Raw genomic sequence first — 13881 nt, 5'->3', positions numbered from 1 at the left:
GTCAGAAATACATCAGTGTAACTTCACAGCTATCGTTTCTTTGGTGTGTCAGGTTGCATTGTTTAGGAGAAGCAAGTTCACAGATTCATATGTTAAACTATTAATTGTTTGATTAGCATACATATAACCTTACATTTATTTATTAGTTATTTTGGGGCAGCCTTGTAGTTGATTTGTGTTTTCTCTGATTAGATGTGGTAGCACAGCGCAGGTATCATTCATGAGTTTACCAAAGGTATAATTCATCAAATATTCAGTTTATTAAAAATAAATTCACAACATTGTTCATGTACAAATACATTTAGTCGGAAAGACTGGAAATATATATTATAAAAAAAACATGTCTGTTTTTATAGAATAAGGCAACAATTAGCTTGAAGCAACCATGAGTCGTAACCGATGCAGATAAAGATCAGCGATGTCAGACATGTTTTGTAGCCAGTGTAGAAGACCACTGATCTGGGCTCGGTAGAAGTCGATCAGTGAAGCACACGCATATGGATATAAAAGCATGGATGGGTCATAGCATGTGTGTCATATGTCCTTGTTCACAGCCACCTACAGTATTTTGCTCAGGGATTGATAATGCTTGTTGTTATGGATACCATAACCCAGTTCAAACATTCTTTGCTGTAGTGTACACGCGCTACGATACCCTTTCAGCCGAGTATGCCCTTCAACAGCGCAGTGCATTCTTCCTGATACTGATGAATTGTTGGTGCTTCTGCTTTTAAACACTAATTTATTTTATTTCATGAAAAAAATCAAATAAGGTTTCGCTTTAATATTCAAAAGTCACTAAGGCCAGGTCAGAAAAGTATGCAGTGAGCTATAGCGGGCAACTTGTTTTTATTGGCGGGTGGCTGACTTGTTGGCAATTGGTTGTATTGAAAATATATGGCATATGAAATATTAATCGGTTTACAGATTTAACTGATTTCATGAATTTGAGATAAGTGGTTAACCAGTAAGACGCCTGAGGGCGAGAAGCGAGCGTGCACGCATCCGCCTCATTGACGGCAGACTGCTGGGCGAGCGCTGGCGCTTTGGCTTCATGGGGGGTCAGATCAACATGGAATTAATTCTGTACTTCCCATATAAGAAGCATGTCTTGAGTGTACAGGGTTTGATGAGGACAGATCAACATATGGATTGTCAGTAGACACACACAGAGAGAGACTTGGTGCATTCATAGATGGATGACCACGCCCCACTGTGCATGAATGTCTTGTGTTTACCACACCAGTCGGTTTGACTTCGGACGGTTCAATAAAACGTTTGGCATTTTACGTAATAAGTCTTTCTTTAAAAGGTTTTGTTGAAGATTCAGCAAAGTCCAACAACAGTGTGGTTCTATGATGCCAACCATGTCAACATATTGAAGAATGTAAGGCTCCATAGGTACATGCAAATAAGTAATTGTATTGACTGAGTTTTATCAAACCAACAAACCCCATCTCCACAAGTGTATACGCAACAATCTTTACAGGCTGCCTTTGGATCAGTGAATTATTAACATGTTCGTTAATAACTCAGCAATGTCACGTTAAAAAAGGCTCGTTAAAGGCAGTGGGTCTCTGCTAGATGGCTGTCGTCCCCTGATGTCAACAGAGAAACTCAGACCTGGAGCTGTCACTCTTGTAGGTCTCATGGGAGTCAATACTGGACCTGGAGCATAGCAACAATCGATCCGACTCTGTCTGAGTCGGTCTCCTGCTGGGCCACATCTGAGGTGGGGTTGGGTGAGAGTTCGAGTTCGAGTTCGAGTTCATCGCCCTTTGTTTCATTGTAATGGTCTCAAACGTGACATAGCTGTCGTTCTGCAACTCCGCTGGGTCCGGAGGTGAGCCGCCGCTCTGGTTGTACAGACCCAGGATCTTGTAGAGCAGCAGGGCGATGAGAGGCAGCACCACGATGCAGGCCGCAGTGCCGATTACCAGCAGGAACCCGTGCTGATCTTCCACCTCGATGATTTCCAACGTGTAGAAGTCCACACAGGGGTCCTTACCCACAGTGTTTGTCGCCACCAAACACACGGAGTACTGTAGTCCAGACGCCAGTCCTTCCAGTAACACCTTGCCGGTGCCGGCGGTGGTCTCCACTGTGTCTTTGACGTCCTCCTCGCCGTACGCCGAGTACACGACGGTCAGCGGGGATTCACTAGGCATCCCGTCGACCGTCCAGAGCAGCACGGCGCTGTCCGACGTCTCCTCCACGACGCTCAACTCTCTGAGGGACTTTGAAGCGTCTATCCTCTGGCTCTTTTCGTCCGCGGCCAGTTTTCTCCCATTTACTCCTTGCTGGACCGGGGAAGGCCTACTGACGGGACCTTTCTGTTGACTACCGCCGTCGCTGGGCTTCTTCTTGGGGGGCGGGGGGGCGGGTGTGGCGGGCGGGGCGGGCGGTGGAGCCGGGGGCGGGGCGGGCTGTGTGGTGGTGGGTGTCGTGGTTGTGCTGGTGGTGGTCGGGGGAAGAGGGGTCGTGGTCGACGAGGGTGAGACGGAGACGTCCGACGAGGTGACGCTCGTTGCGGCTGGGCCTGCTGGGCCTGTTGGGCCCGTCGGGCCGGCCGACGCGGTCCCGCTGCCGGCAGTCGTCGGGACGACGGTGGTCTCGCTCTCGAGGCCAGCAATCTCAACCGTGATGGTGGCAATGGCTTTGCCCGCAAAGTTCTTGGCTGTGCAGCTGTAGTTTCCAGCATCTGTGGCCACGACCCCATTTATGCTCATGATGGACCATTGCACGCCGTCCGCCGGAGATTCCTGCACTGTTAAATGACACAGAAACATGGAAGTCAAATAACAGCAAGCGTTATCAAAATGTCTCAATTCCCTGACCTGTTCTATAAAGGATTTAACAGGGTAAACTGGGCTATTAAGGACATTTTAATGTATAATATTTCCTACACATTAGTCATGGCAGTACTTTATATATATATGGCAGTACTATATATATATATATATATATATATATATATCCCAATTTAGTTGTTCTGCCAATTCCTGATTACCGGTGTACTCAGCGACTGCTAACTCTTACAGTTGTGGGTAGCGCCTCCAAAAAAATTGCCAAAATGGCAAGTGGTTGGTATTCACCCTTGCTTTGAGTTGCTTAGTGGATTGGATGATTGCACTCTCCCACAGTAATGAGGAAAAAAACAACAAAAAAGACAAATACACATATTGGCAAATTTACACTCAGAGGTAGGGAACTCAGTAGCGTCTGGAAGATCCATACGCATTACGCAGCCACAACAGCTTGGTATGGTATGGGGCAGTATCTCTCTCACAGACATGTCATCATCAATCTCAATGCAGTGAGATATGGGGATGAGATTCTGGAGCCAGTGGCGATCCCATATCTTCAAAATCTGGGACCTATACGCCATCCTCCAGGATGACAACGCTTGCCACCACAGAGCTATAGGGTCATCGCACATGATCGCAGAGTAGCATACCTCCAGAATTTGGGAGTGGAGAAGATGGAATGTCCTGCCGTGAGTCCAGAACTCAACCCATTTGAACACTTATGGGATCAGCTTGGACAGAACCACGTTGGCTGACTTGCAACAAAACCTGATTGAGGAATGGCATGCCACAGCAAAATGTGGCTAGGTTGGTTGAACAGAGAAGAAAACCAGCACTCACGGCACTGAGGTTGGTTGACCAGCATAGTGCCAAGCGTAAAATTAGTGTAAAATTAATAATGTGTTCCCCCCCCCCCCCCCCTTATTACTGTGGGAGAGTGCAATCATCCAATCCACTAAGCAACTCAAAGCAATTGTTGAATACCAACCACTTGCCATTTTGGCATTTTATTTGGAGGCGCTACCCACACGTTTAGCTGTGTTGCTCATTCCACGAATGCCCGAACCTTACAACCTATACCTCTTTGTAAAGGTGACTAATCAAAAATTAAAATTATATAAAATACAATACCAATTGGTATTATTTAAGTGGAGAAATAATGGACCGAAGTTAAGTTTCCGAACTTTTGTTGCTGAGTTTATATATCAATATCAATATATGTGAAAATGTAATGCAATTAGCAATACACATGTCAGCAGAAAATTGCATGCACCCTGACTGATTTTTGGGGTGCGCGATGCCCTTGGTTACACCCAGAGTCCTAGTGCAGTGACAGAAATCACCCTTCCCACCCGGAATTCCCTCCCACAGACATGGGCAATTCGCGCTGTGCTTCCCTAGGATGGCCACTATCCAATCCTACATTAGACATCGTAAATATAAGTGCCGACCGCCTCTCAAGCTTTCAGCACAAGAGCAAATGGCGATGTGGTGTGCATATGTAAATGTTCAGGTCGAAAGCAGAATTTAGAGAGGTTGTCGTATTTCTTTGCGCTTTTCCGAAGCCAAAAGCACAAGAGGAGAGGTGTATGATATGTATTACAGAGTGTGGAAGACCTCACTCAACAGCTTAACTCATGAAGATCAATGACTCCCTCTCTCCCTCCCTAAATCCCATGCAATATTTTTCTGTTTGTATTCACTCTCGTTTTGAGCTTCAAGTGCTGGCAGGTGTGCGACTGTCACCTGAGCATGGGTTCTGCAACTGTGTGTGTGTGTGTGTGTGTGTGTGTGTGTGTGTGTGCGTGTGCGCATCCCTTTAGGATAAGTCATGTGCAATAGAGCAACTGGGGGATTTTTGCTAATTGTTTGGGGGCGCTACCCACATTCAGTCAATTCAGAAATTATTTTAAGACATTGAGGTGTACTCATGTCATTGTTTATGCTTTTCAAAATATATACATTAGTTAGTTTATACGTGAGTATATCCTCTGAGAGTATGCTGTCGGTGTGTGCTAGTGTATTACTTGTGTTGTCGACAAGAGAGCCATCTGTTGTGGTCCAGACGAGGTTGGGATTTGGTAAACCCGTGGCATCGCAGCGCAACAGGACGTTACTGCCCATGGTAGACGTGATCTTTTTGGCGGAGACCATGATTGTTGGTTTGACACACTGGTCCAGTTCAACGCGTTGGAAAGGGACACCAGACAGGTTTTCCGGTTCCACACAGATCAGGACCCGGTCCATGAGGATCACAGGTGTGTCCGTCATCTTGGAAATCTCGAGCAACTTAGAGAGGCGGCAGACACACTGCCAGGGGTTGTCCTGCATACCTGATGATGATGAGAGATATGATATGAAGTATATGGTTTGTTAGGATTACTTTGGAATCAGTTACTTTGGAATCATATATTCAGTTCCATTCAAAGGGACTTTATTGGCCCATGCAGGAAGCATGTTTATCTTGCCAAAGTAAAGAAATGTACGTACAATTTCAGATATAGAACTAATAAATAATGAATACATAAACGTGTAAACAGATATGTAAACAGAGCTGTGTCATACGGTAATAATTGCAATCCCACAAATTATGCTTTTGCTGTAAAAAATACATGTAAACAACAGTATAGTATACGTAAATATAAAGTAAAGCTTAAATAGGTTTTACTTTAGAAGAAACCGCAACCACAGTGGGCCTGGATTGAGAAAGGGGTCCCCAGGCTGTCCTGCTGAGCTCTTGTGGTGGGGGATGAAAATTGCCATATTTTAAAGACACTAAAAAAAATCAAGCTTCCTTGACAAAGTAACTATATTATATCTCTACGTGGGCATATTTCAACCTACAACACCAAATAACACAGGAAGGCTGTTTGAAAACACCTTACACGCCAACGTTCCACGCATCCTATACTCTTCTCCCTCCTGGCTCCCAAGCTGTGGGATAAAGTCCCTCTCCGCACCACACCCCCTACCACTCCTCTCTCTTTGTATTCATTCCTGTCACCCTTTGATAGATTCTAGTTATACAATGAATATACAGATGTTGGTTACTTAACATATTGTTTTGTCATTAGGTTTGTTCTTGCTTGACCGCAAATGTTAAGAATGTTATTTACAGGATTGTTCTACATTCTTCCATTTGCCTTTTATATACTGTATGTGACTATTTACCCTGCCATTTGTTGACTGACATTCATGCTTACTCTACTTATTTGTAACGGAAGTCCTGCCCTAAAGACGGGCAATGTATTGAGCGGTCCCTAAACAAGACAGTGCTCAAGTCTGACCACTGGGTGAAGCTGAAAAACGGAATAGTATTATTGGGTATTTTTCTTTTTGTTTCATACCCTTACCTCATTGACTTCAACCGCTCCTGTACACACTGTGCACATGAAAGCACGTGTAGGAAAACCCGTTAACCAGATTAGCATGTTCTTAACGGCGGCCAAACACCAAAGCTGGAATTCGGCCACTATGTGGTATTAAGTCCCTCCTTCCATCAGCTCCCTCCCATGTCGCCATGCACTTTTATAAACCAGTAGTATGGTTATAATGCACTACAGCAGTCTTCATACAACACACTGAACTCGCTTGCAGTATGCATCCGTTTAGATTCCGCTTAGAAGTCCTTATGATGTTCAGAGAAATACCGCAATTGCTTCCCCTGGGTTCAGTTAATTGGTGAATGTAACCGTTATAGGCCTACTAGAGCAATATATTTATATATCTACGAGTTAGATACTTATATTTAGTTGGATTTAAAAAGTTATCAAAGACAACAGGTGTTTTTGCTACAGTGTAATCTGTTTCTCCTTCAAGTAGTACTGCCAGTGCTTTTTCAGTAGGGATTAGCTCTCTTGGCGTTAAAGACCCTCTTAACATTATCCCTCTCTCCTGTTTGCAACAGAGCTAAAGAGGCCACACTTTCATCTCCATTGGCATGTTGTGTATCTCTCATGCAGCAGCAAGGGCTTGAAATGAATCATTCTATTCAATCATTCTATTCAAATCACTTACTAAATAAAAATAAAAGAGTTGAAGGTGGTCAGGAAGGTGGCCTTGTGAATTTATGATTTTTAGTTGTACTTGATAATGTGAGGGTCGGCTACATTTAACCACTTAAACCCGATATACTTTGTTGACCGCGGACCCGGGGTCCCCTCAGCTAGGGGTCCGTACTTGGTACCCTTTTTGCCAATAATAGGCAGTCTTATCTGCTGTTTTTTCACAGAATGTTCACCTATTATAACCAGAAATATGTCCAGAAAAGGAACTCTAGGGTTCATGTAGTTAAATCATCGATTATGGTGATTGTGTGCATGAAACAGTATGCAATAGAGAGGAGTACTTTTAATAAATCCCATGGCTCACATGACTTAACATCTGTTGTGGTTGACATGGCCAGAGATGCTTTTAGTTTAACCTATGCCTTAAGGGGTTAGTTCAGATTTCTGGACATACTTGCCATTAATATAGTGGTTGCCAAGGTTTTAATTGATTGACTGAGTCTGGAGTCTTTTTTTATTTTATTCCTATTGAAGAAATATCACTAATATTTGAAGTCAAGGTATCATGGAGATCCAACCGGATTGAAACGTTGAAGCAATAAACCAGTGGAGCTGAGTATTATTTACCAGAGTTGCGGACTCAACTTTTTCTTCATCAAGTACACAACCCAAACCTTTTACCAAAGTGTCATTATGCATTATAGAGCTATGAGTGTTAGTTGCATGGCTCCAGCTTCAGTAGGGAAACTAACCCCTCATTCTAACATTATTATGTTAGAACCCAGTTACCAGATCACTGTTCTATAGATACATTATACATATCCTGTTCCGATATAATCCAAAATGTTATGTCTGTTGTCTTCCTCTCCTGACAAAGAAAGCTACAGTAATTGCAACGAAGTGTGCCGTCTGGTGTCTGCTTCAAATAACTTGTCCTACCACTGCAGATGTTCTAGTTATTAAGCACATATTTGAACCCTAGCATCCCTTCCAAAATAGGCTCTGTGCATAACATTACAAGGGTTTCCAGATGGTGGCATACACATTTCCTGTTCCAAGTTCGTTTGAATTGCTCTGCAGAAGATTTGTATGTTTGGAAACACAAATCTCTGCTCTATCTATCTATGTTTATACCTATTGTATAATAATAATAATATATACCGGTATATATTTTTAAAACGTATTTTTAGAACACAATACCGCCTCATCAAAGTTGGTATACGGTGACTTTATACATTCTCAGATACTTGAATATGTCCTTATATTATCGCTTTACCCAAATCCAGCTCATATCAAGTGGAGTTAGGACGTCTTTGACCATTAATGTGGAGATAGGATTTATTTCCGTCTGATTTCGTTCGCTGGAGTTATGTGGCCTTACAGACAGTTGTAGAGTTAGGAGATTTAGTCAAAATCGCTTTTTTTTAAATACTTTTCATTGGTTCAATATTGGTAAAAAACCCACACAGAGCTGTAAAGGGATGTGTTCAATAGCACAGAAAAAAAGAAAAAACAATATGAAGGTGTCATATTGTGTATGAAAAGGTCTATATAAATAAACTTGACTGATTGATATGTGGGTCTGGTACCATTCGGCTACCAAGCCAACGCAGGCATGGAAAAATGAACTTGGAACAGAAAATGACTTTGCCAACTTCTAGAACCCCCTGGAGTACAGTTATGCACAGACCCTATTGTGGGCATGTCGTAACATGGTGAACATTTGGCAAAAGTAGCCGATCTACAAGTTCACAACACGTGAGCTTGTAGATTGGCTATTTTTTTTGGCAAAGAGATGTGGTGTAGAGACCTCTGCAAGTGCAGACCTCCGCAACGCTATAAACAAAATTTTGCCGTGTACAAGATGTGATTTTTCCATGTTTCCTGCACAAAATATGTCTGGAATATTTCCCACTGAACTGGATTATTATAATATAATGTTATTAAAGGCAGCCAATTATTTTATGTGTGCAGACAAGCACATCAGATATGTATTCAAAGTGTGACATTGAATTAGCATAATGTTGTTACTGCTCCCAATAGACCAGAGCAGTGGTAATACGTCATCCTCCCTGAAGTCGCTATACCTAGATTCATGATGCACTTCTAATTAACAGCCCTATGTAGGAACATAGTTTCTTCTTGCATCCAAGACATGTATTTGTGATACGGAAAACAACGGATGAATTAAATCCCGGTCCTGGAAAGACGAAACGCAGGTCCAAAGCCAAGAAGTTAAAACTTTACCCCCCCCCCCCCCCCCGATTATTGCTTACCTAGCACAATTTTCTGTGACGTATTGGAGGTGACAGGCATTCCATTGTAGGGAGGCCAGTGGTCCATGAATTCAGGGGGCAGGGTCTGCAGTCTGTTGCTGGATAGATCCAAGTACGTGAGTTTGGAGAGGTGCTGGATGGCGTCCACGGGGATGTTGTGCAGCCGGTTGTTGTGGAGGTCGAGCGTTTTCAGCCGGGGCATCTCCTTCAGCGACTCCCAGGGGAAGTAGGAGATGCTGTTGCCGTCCAGACGCAGCTCATGGAGGACCTTGAGGTTGTAGAAGCTCCCGGGGTCCACGTAGCTGATGGAGTTGTAGGTGAGCCACAGGAAGCGCAGCTCCGACAGGTAGTAGAAGGCCGTGGCGGGGACGCGCCGCACGGCCGTCCTCTCCACGCGGAGCTTGATGGCGTCCACCGGAACGTTGACGGGAATGAGGGAAGTGTCCGGGTCGTTGCAGAGCACCGTCCTGAGAGAGGAAGCAAAAATGTGTTACATGTTTCATTGGGTTAATCACTTAAAATGAAGAGAAGAAAGTATAGTCCGCACACAGGCTCGCGGACTACTTCTCTTCTCTTCACTGTATTTACCTTAGTCCAGCACCAGCCAGGAACTGGCTTGACTTGGGTGACTCTGTACTTAGTCCTCTCTTTTTCCCCCTCTACACTACACAATCTCTTTGCGGAAAATAGACACCCCGACAATCTACAATCTAACAATGTGTCGCATGACTCGCATTGCAACGTGCCTTGAGCTTTATAGATCTGCTACTTTCCCAGAATAGGGATGCTACTGTAGGTTTAAGGTGGTAGGGTATAGTGGTGCCAGGTTACGAGTTTATTCTCCTAGAATTCTCTTACAGAAGAGCTTTCTATGATCGCTACCAATTGACCAGTCCCTGATAATATTGCTGTGGGCCTGGCACTGATTCAGTACTGCAGTTGGTAAATCTGTTCCAGTTCCAGTACAGTTTATTTTTATATTATATTGGACAGTGCAACAACTGTCCCAGAATTAGCTTTAGAATTACATTTAGGGTTAAATCTGTAGAGTACAGTAAGGAGGCACACTGTAGTAGCTCTTTGAACATTATGTATAGTTAATAGTAGTCATGTAATGATTTAATTAAAAAATATATATATCGTGATGCAAAGCATAGCCCAAAAAAAGAAGAAAATACAGGATCTAGGAAAACTGTGTACATAATGTTCAGTCATTTGCTACTGTATTGAAAAAAGGATGAGAGAAAATACAGAATTGTAAAAATAAATAAAAAAAATTAATAAAGGAGAAAATACTGGATTTGTTTAATAGAAATAATTTGGTCGGTCATTTGGTCTTTTGCTGGTTGGTTAAAGTATGTTTAAAGCCAACATGATGTTCCGCCACAGTGAAAATGCTCAGGGGTTCTCCGCCAAGCTTGTGTACATTTCCTGGCAGGGAATCAATCCACTCACCCCCAGGAGTAAAGATCTAATTACCGCTATGGAAAGACCTAATTACAGACCATACGTCTGTGTTGGCAGCGTGTCTGCTGTTAGATTAAACAAAGAAATTAGTATTTATGCACGGTGGCATTTCAGGATGATATGCGTCATCTACTAGAAAAAATGACACAATTGAGTTTTGGTGGCCAGTGCGACGTTTAGGGAGATAGAAGCAGATCTATATTAATAACCGAGTCCATACATAAAGACACTATATGGAACGGTACTATGAGGAGTAACCAGGGTTAGATTTAGGAGATAAGATAGGAGTTCTTGGCACTGTCTTGTTAAAGGAACACTGTGGTTTGTTTGTAAACAAGCATGCAGTGAGTCTCCTGTATTGGCTTGAAGCTATGGTGTCCAGTTTTAAAGAGAACGTTGTTCATTATCACAAACCCTGATGGGAATGTTGAGTAATAACTTAAGTCAAGTCTTGCGTTGAGTGGTATTGCCCTTTCTTTAAAGCATTATATAACCTTGATCATAAGGAGTCCTATAGTAGATGGTCGGCATTACACTGTAATGCTGTGGGCCCATACTTTCACTCAAATGTTGTGGCAGGCGATATTCTTGATCTTGAACAATGTTCAGCTTAATTTAATAATGTCCCACTATAAATAACGTTCAGCTATATGGGCTTTTAAGGACAAAAGAACAATGTTGCCAAATAGATAAAAGAGTTCAAGAAATTGTATACATTTGTCAGTGTAAATACCTCAGTGCCGCTCCGTCTATGCGTCCGTAGAAGCTACACGTACATCGGGACGGACAAGAGGAGTGGACCAGTCGGCCGACTAGCCAGTAGAGCATGAGCACGGAGACATAGAGGACACGGAGACGCATGGTTCCACCGAATGAGGACAGGTCAGGAGCCGTCCGGATGATAAAACATCACCACAAACACCCACAGATGAAGCAAAAATAAAAACCTATAAATAAGACCAAAAATAATAATTGTTAGATATAGCAACGGGACACCTGCTGAAGATCTCCTTTGCAGGTGACCTCTGGGTGTGATGCGTCGCGGAAGGGAAGGGAGGGGGTGGGGGAGGATTAGCAGAGGATTTCTCAAGGGTTGACTGGGTCACTCACCCCGGAGGTGGGGCTGAAACGCTCTCCCTGGGCATGGCGCTATAATCGTCTAGTTAGTTAGCAGCTACCTGATATGAAGCTACAGGAGAGGATTCCCCTCATGTGACATGATAGCCACACCCCTGGATAACACGTGGTTGTCAACTCCATTCTCTCTCTCTCTCTCTCCCTCTCTCTCTTCCCTCACTCACTCCCTCTCTCTTATATTAACCTGGAATGATCTGTACGAGGCCTGCAGAGCGTGCATGTTAATTCCGTCGCAGGAAAGTAACGTCACATTGTCTTTTTATACTGTACGAGTGTACGTCCATGCTCGCACCCTCTTTAACGTGACTGCACCTACTCCGTCTTCTCGGCTCTCTTCACCATTATCTCCTGCACAGCAATGCTTATATCACCTTCTGTGATTTGGCTTCTGCATGACCCTAACACTCGTTGCGTTTACCGGTTGCAAACAATATGTTTAGTGGTTGCTTGTAAAGTTGGTGAATTTGGGATTCAAACTTATCCTGTGTTGCATTCTAAACACACAGAAGTCGGGATGGAACGATGGAAGTTGGGAATTCAATTCATACACCACTGCAGTGCACATTATCACCCTACATTGGTGCAGCAACAGCACGAGAGTGATGCAAAGCTTGGCCAATCTGTGAAGCCTACAGTATGTGTTGGGTTTGTCACGTCCTCCACAGACCTGTGGACAGACGGATACAGACACTTGTGGTTTTTGAGGGCCCTCCGATATTCAGCTATAGTGTAGATTCTTGTCCTATAACATGAAATGCCATTGACATTCTTGTCCTATAACATTAAATGCCATTGACAATGAATGGAGAATTTACGTCAATTTTTCAATTCAGGCATTTATAGCAGACGCTCTTAATCCAGAGCGATTTACATTAAGCAAGAACAAAAACATGGCGATACATCATATACACTGTACATAAAGACGGAAAAATACGGAAGCTACGATCATAACAGTGGAATATGTCTATATAATGAAACTATGCATAATATGCATATACTATATAGTGCTATGTCTACATAAAATGCTACCTAAGTTACATAAGTTGAGCCTTTGCATTCGCCTGTAAGGTCGTTGGGCTAGGGCGAGTGCTACATCAAGTGCTATGGGCCAAGATGGAGTCTGAAGAGGTGGGTTTTCAGACTGCGGCGGAGGATTGGGAGTGAGTCTGCAGTTCTGATTGTAATGGGAAGTGCATTCCACAGTTTTGGAGCCAGAAGGGCGAAGAGTTTCAGACGTGTTGGAGCGTTGTTCCCGGCGTTTTTAGTGAAGGTACATCCAGCTTCCCTGCGTTGGCTGATCTGAGTGAGCGGGAGGGTTTGTAGGGTTCGATCAGACGTGCAAGATATGGGCGAGCCATGCCTTTGGTTGCTTTGAATGCCAGCATCAGAGTTTTGTATTCTGTGCGGGCAGCGACCGGGAGCCAATGGAGGGAGCGGAGAAGCGGGGGGAGACGTGAGAATTTTGGCTGGTTGAAGACCAAGCGAGCTGCGGCATTCTGGATCAATTGGAGAGGCTTAAGTGCGCATGCCGGTAAGGAGGGAGTTACAATAGTCAAGTTTTGACATGACTGATGTCTGGATAAGGAGCTGGGCTGACTCCTGGGTGAGGAAGGGTCTAATTCGATGAATGTTATAGAGTGTAAACCCACAGGATGACAGCTGTGATGTGTGCTTTGAACAAGAGCTGACTGCATGTCCAGGACACCACCAAGGTTTTTTGCCGTTGGGGCTGAGGTTGCTGAGGTTACCAAGGCGTTGTCTATGGAAATAGTTAGCTCCCGCATTGGGGCAGGACTTAGCTGGGAAGAAGAGAAGCTCAGTCTTGTCTGGGTTCAGCTTGAAGACATCCACTGTGAGATGTCAGCCAGGCATGCAGTGATGCACTCTTCCACCTGAGTAGCAGAGAGGGGGGGGAGGATAGAAACAGTTGCGTGGCATAGCAGTGATAGGATAGATTGTGAGCAGTGATGATAGTGCCAAGAGATTTAGTGTACAGGGAGAAAAGGAGGGGGCCAAGTACAGATCCCTGTGGGACCCCAGTTTGGAGGGTTCGGGGGGATGATAGCAAACCTTTCCAAGAGACCTGGTAGGTCCGGTCCGTGAGGTAGGACCAGCAAATCCCTATTTTTGTGCTAACACAAACATTGAATGCCATTGCCAATGAATGGAGAATTTACGTCATATAAA

The 13881-nt window shown here is 43.9% G+C and overlaps 1 protein-coding gene across 1 annotated transcript; it reads right to left on the bottom strand.

Annotated features, from left to right (window-relative positions):
• Positions 1-1434: 1434 nt before the first annotated feature.
• lrit3a (info leucine-rich repeat, immunoglobulin-like and transmembrane domains 3a) lies at positions 1435-11409 on the bottom strand. Its single transcript, XM_080773331.1, has 4 exons — positions 11291-11409; positions 9091-9557; positions 4835-5140; positions 1435-2767 (listed from the first exon to the last, which is right to left on the bottom strand). The coding sequence occupies exons 1-4, from the start codon at positions 11383-11385 to the stop codon at positions 1605-1607; spliced, it is 2031 nt and encodes a 676-aa protein (XP_080629457.1). The 5' UTR covers positions 11386-11409; the 3' UTR covers positions 1435-1604.
• Positions 11410-13881: the final 2472 nt, after the last annotated feature.

Source organism: Protomyctophum bolini (assembly GCF_963924005.1).
Source record: "Protomyctophum bolini genome assembly, chromosome: 10".
NCBI lineage: Eukaryota > Metazoa > Chordata > Actinopteri > Myctophiformes > Myctophidae > Protomyctophum > Protomyctophum bolini.
Note: the sequence above shows the minus strand (reverse complement) of the source record. Positions and strands in the feature narration are given on the sequence as shown.

Bases quoted from the DNA above. Each gene is read 5' to 3' on its own strand.
- lrit3a (XM_080773331.1), bottom strand. From the start codon at position 11,385: ATGCTCTACTGGCTAGTCGGCCGACTGGTCCACTCCTCTTGTCCGTCC. The intron at 5,141-9,090 runs GTAAGCAATAAT...CATCATCATCAG, and splicing joins GTCACAGAAAATTGTGCTAG to GTATGCAGGACAACCCCTGG. The intron at 2,768-4,834 runs GTAATACACTAG...GTCATTTAACAG, and splicing joins CTCTCTTGTCGACAACACAA to TGCAGGAATCTCCGGCGGAC.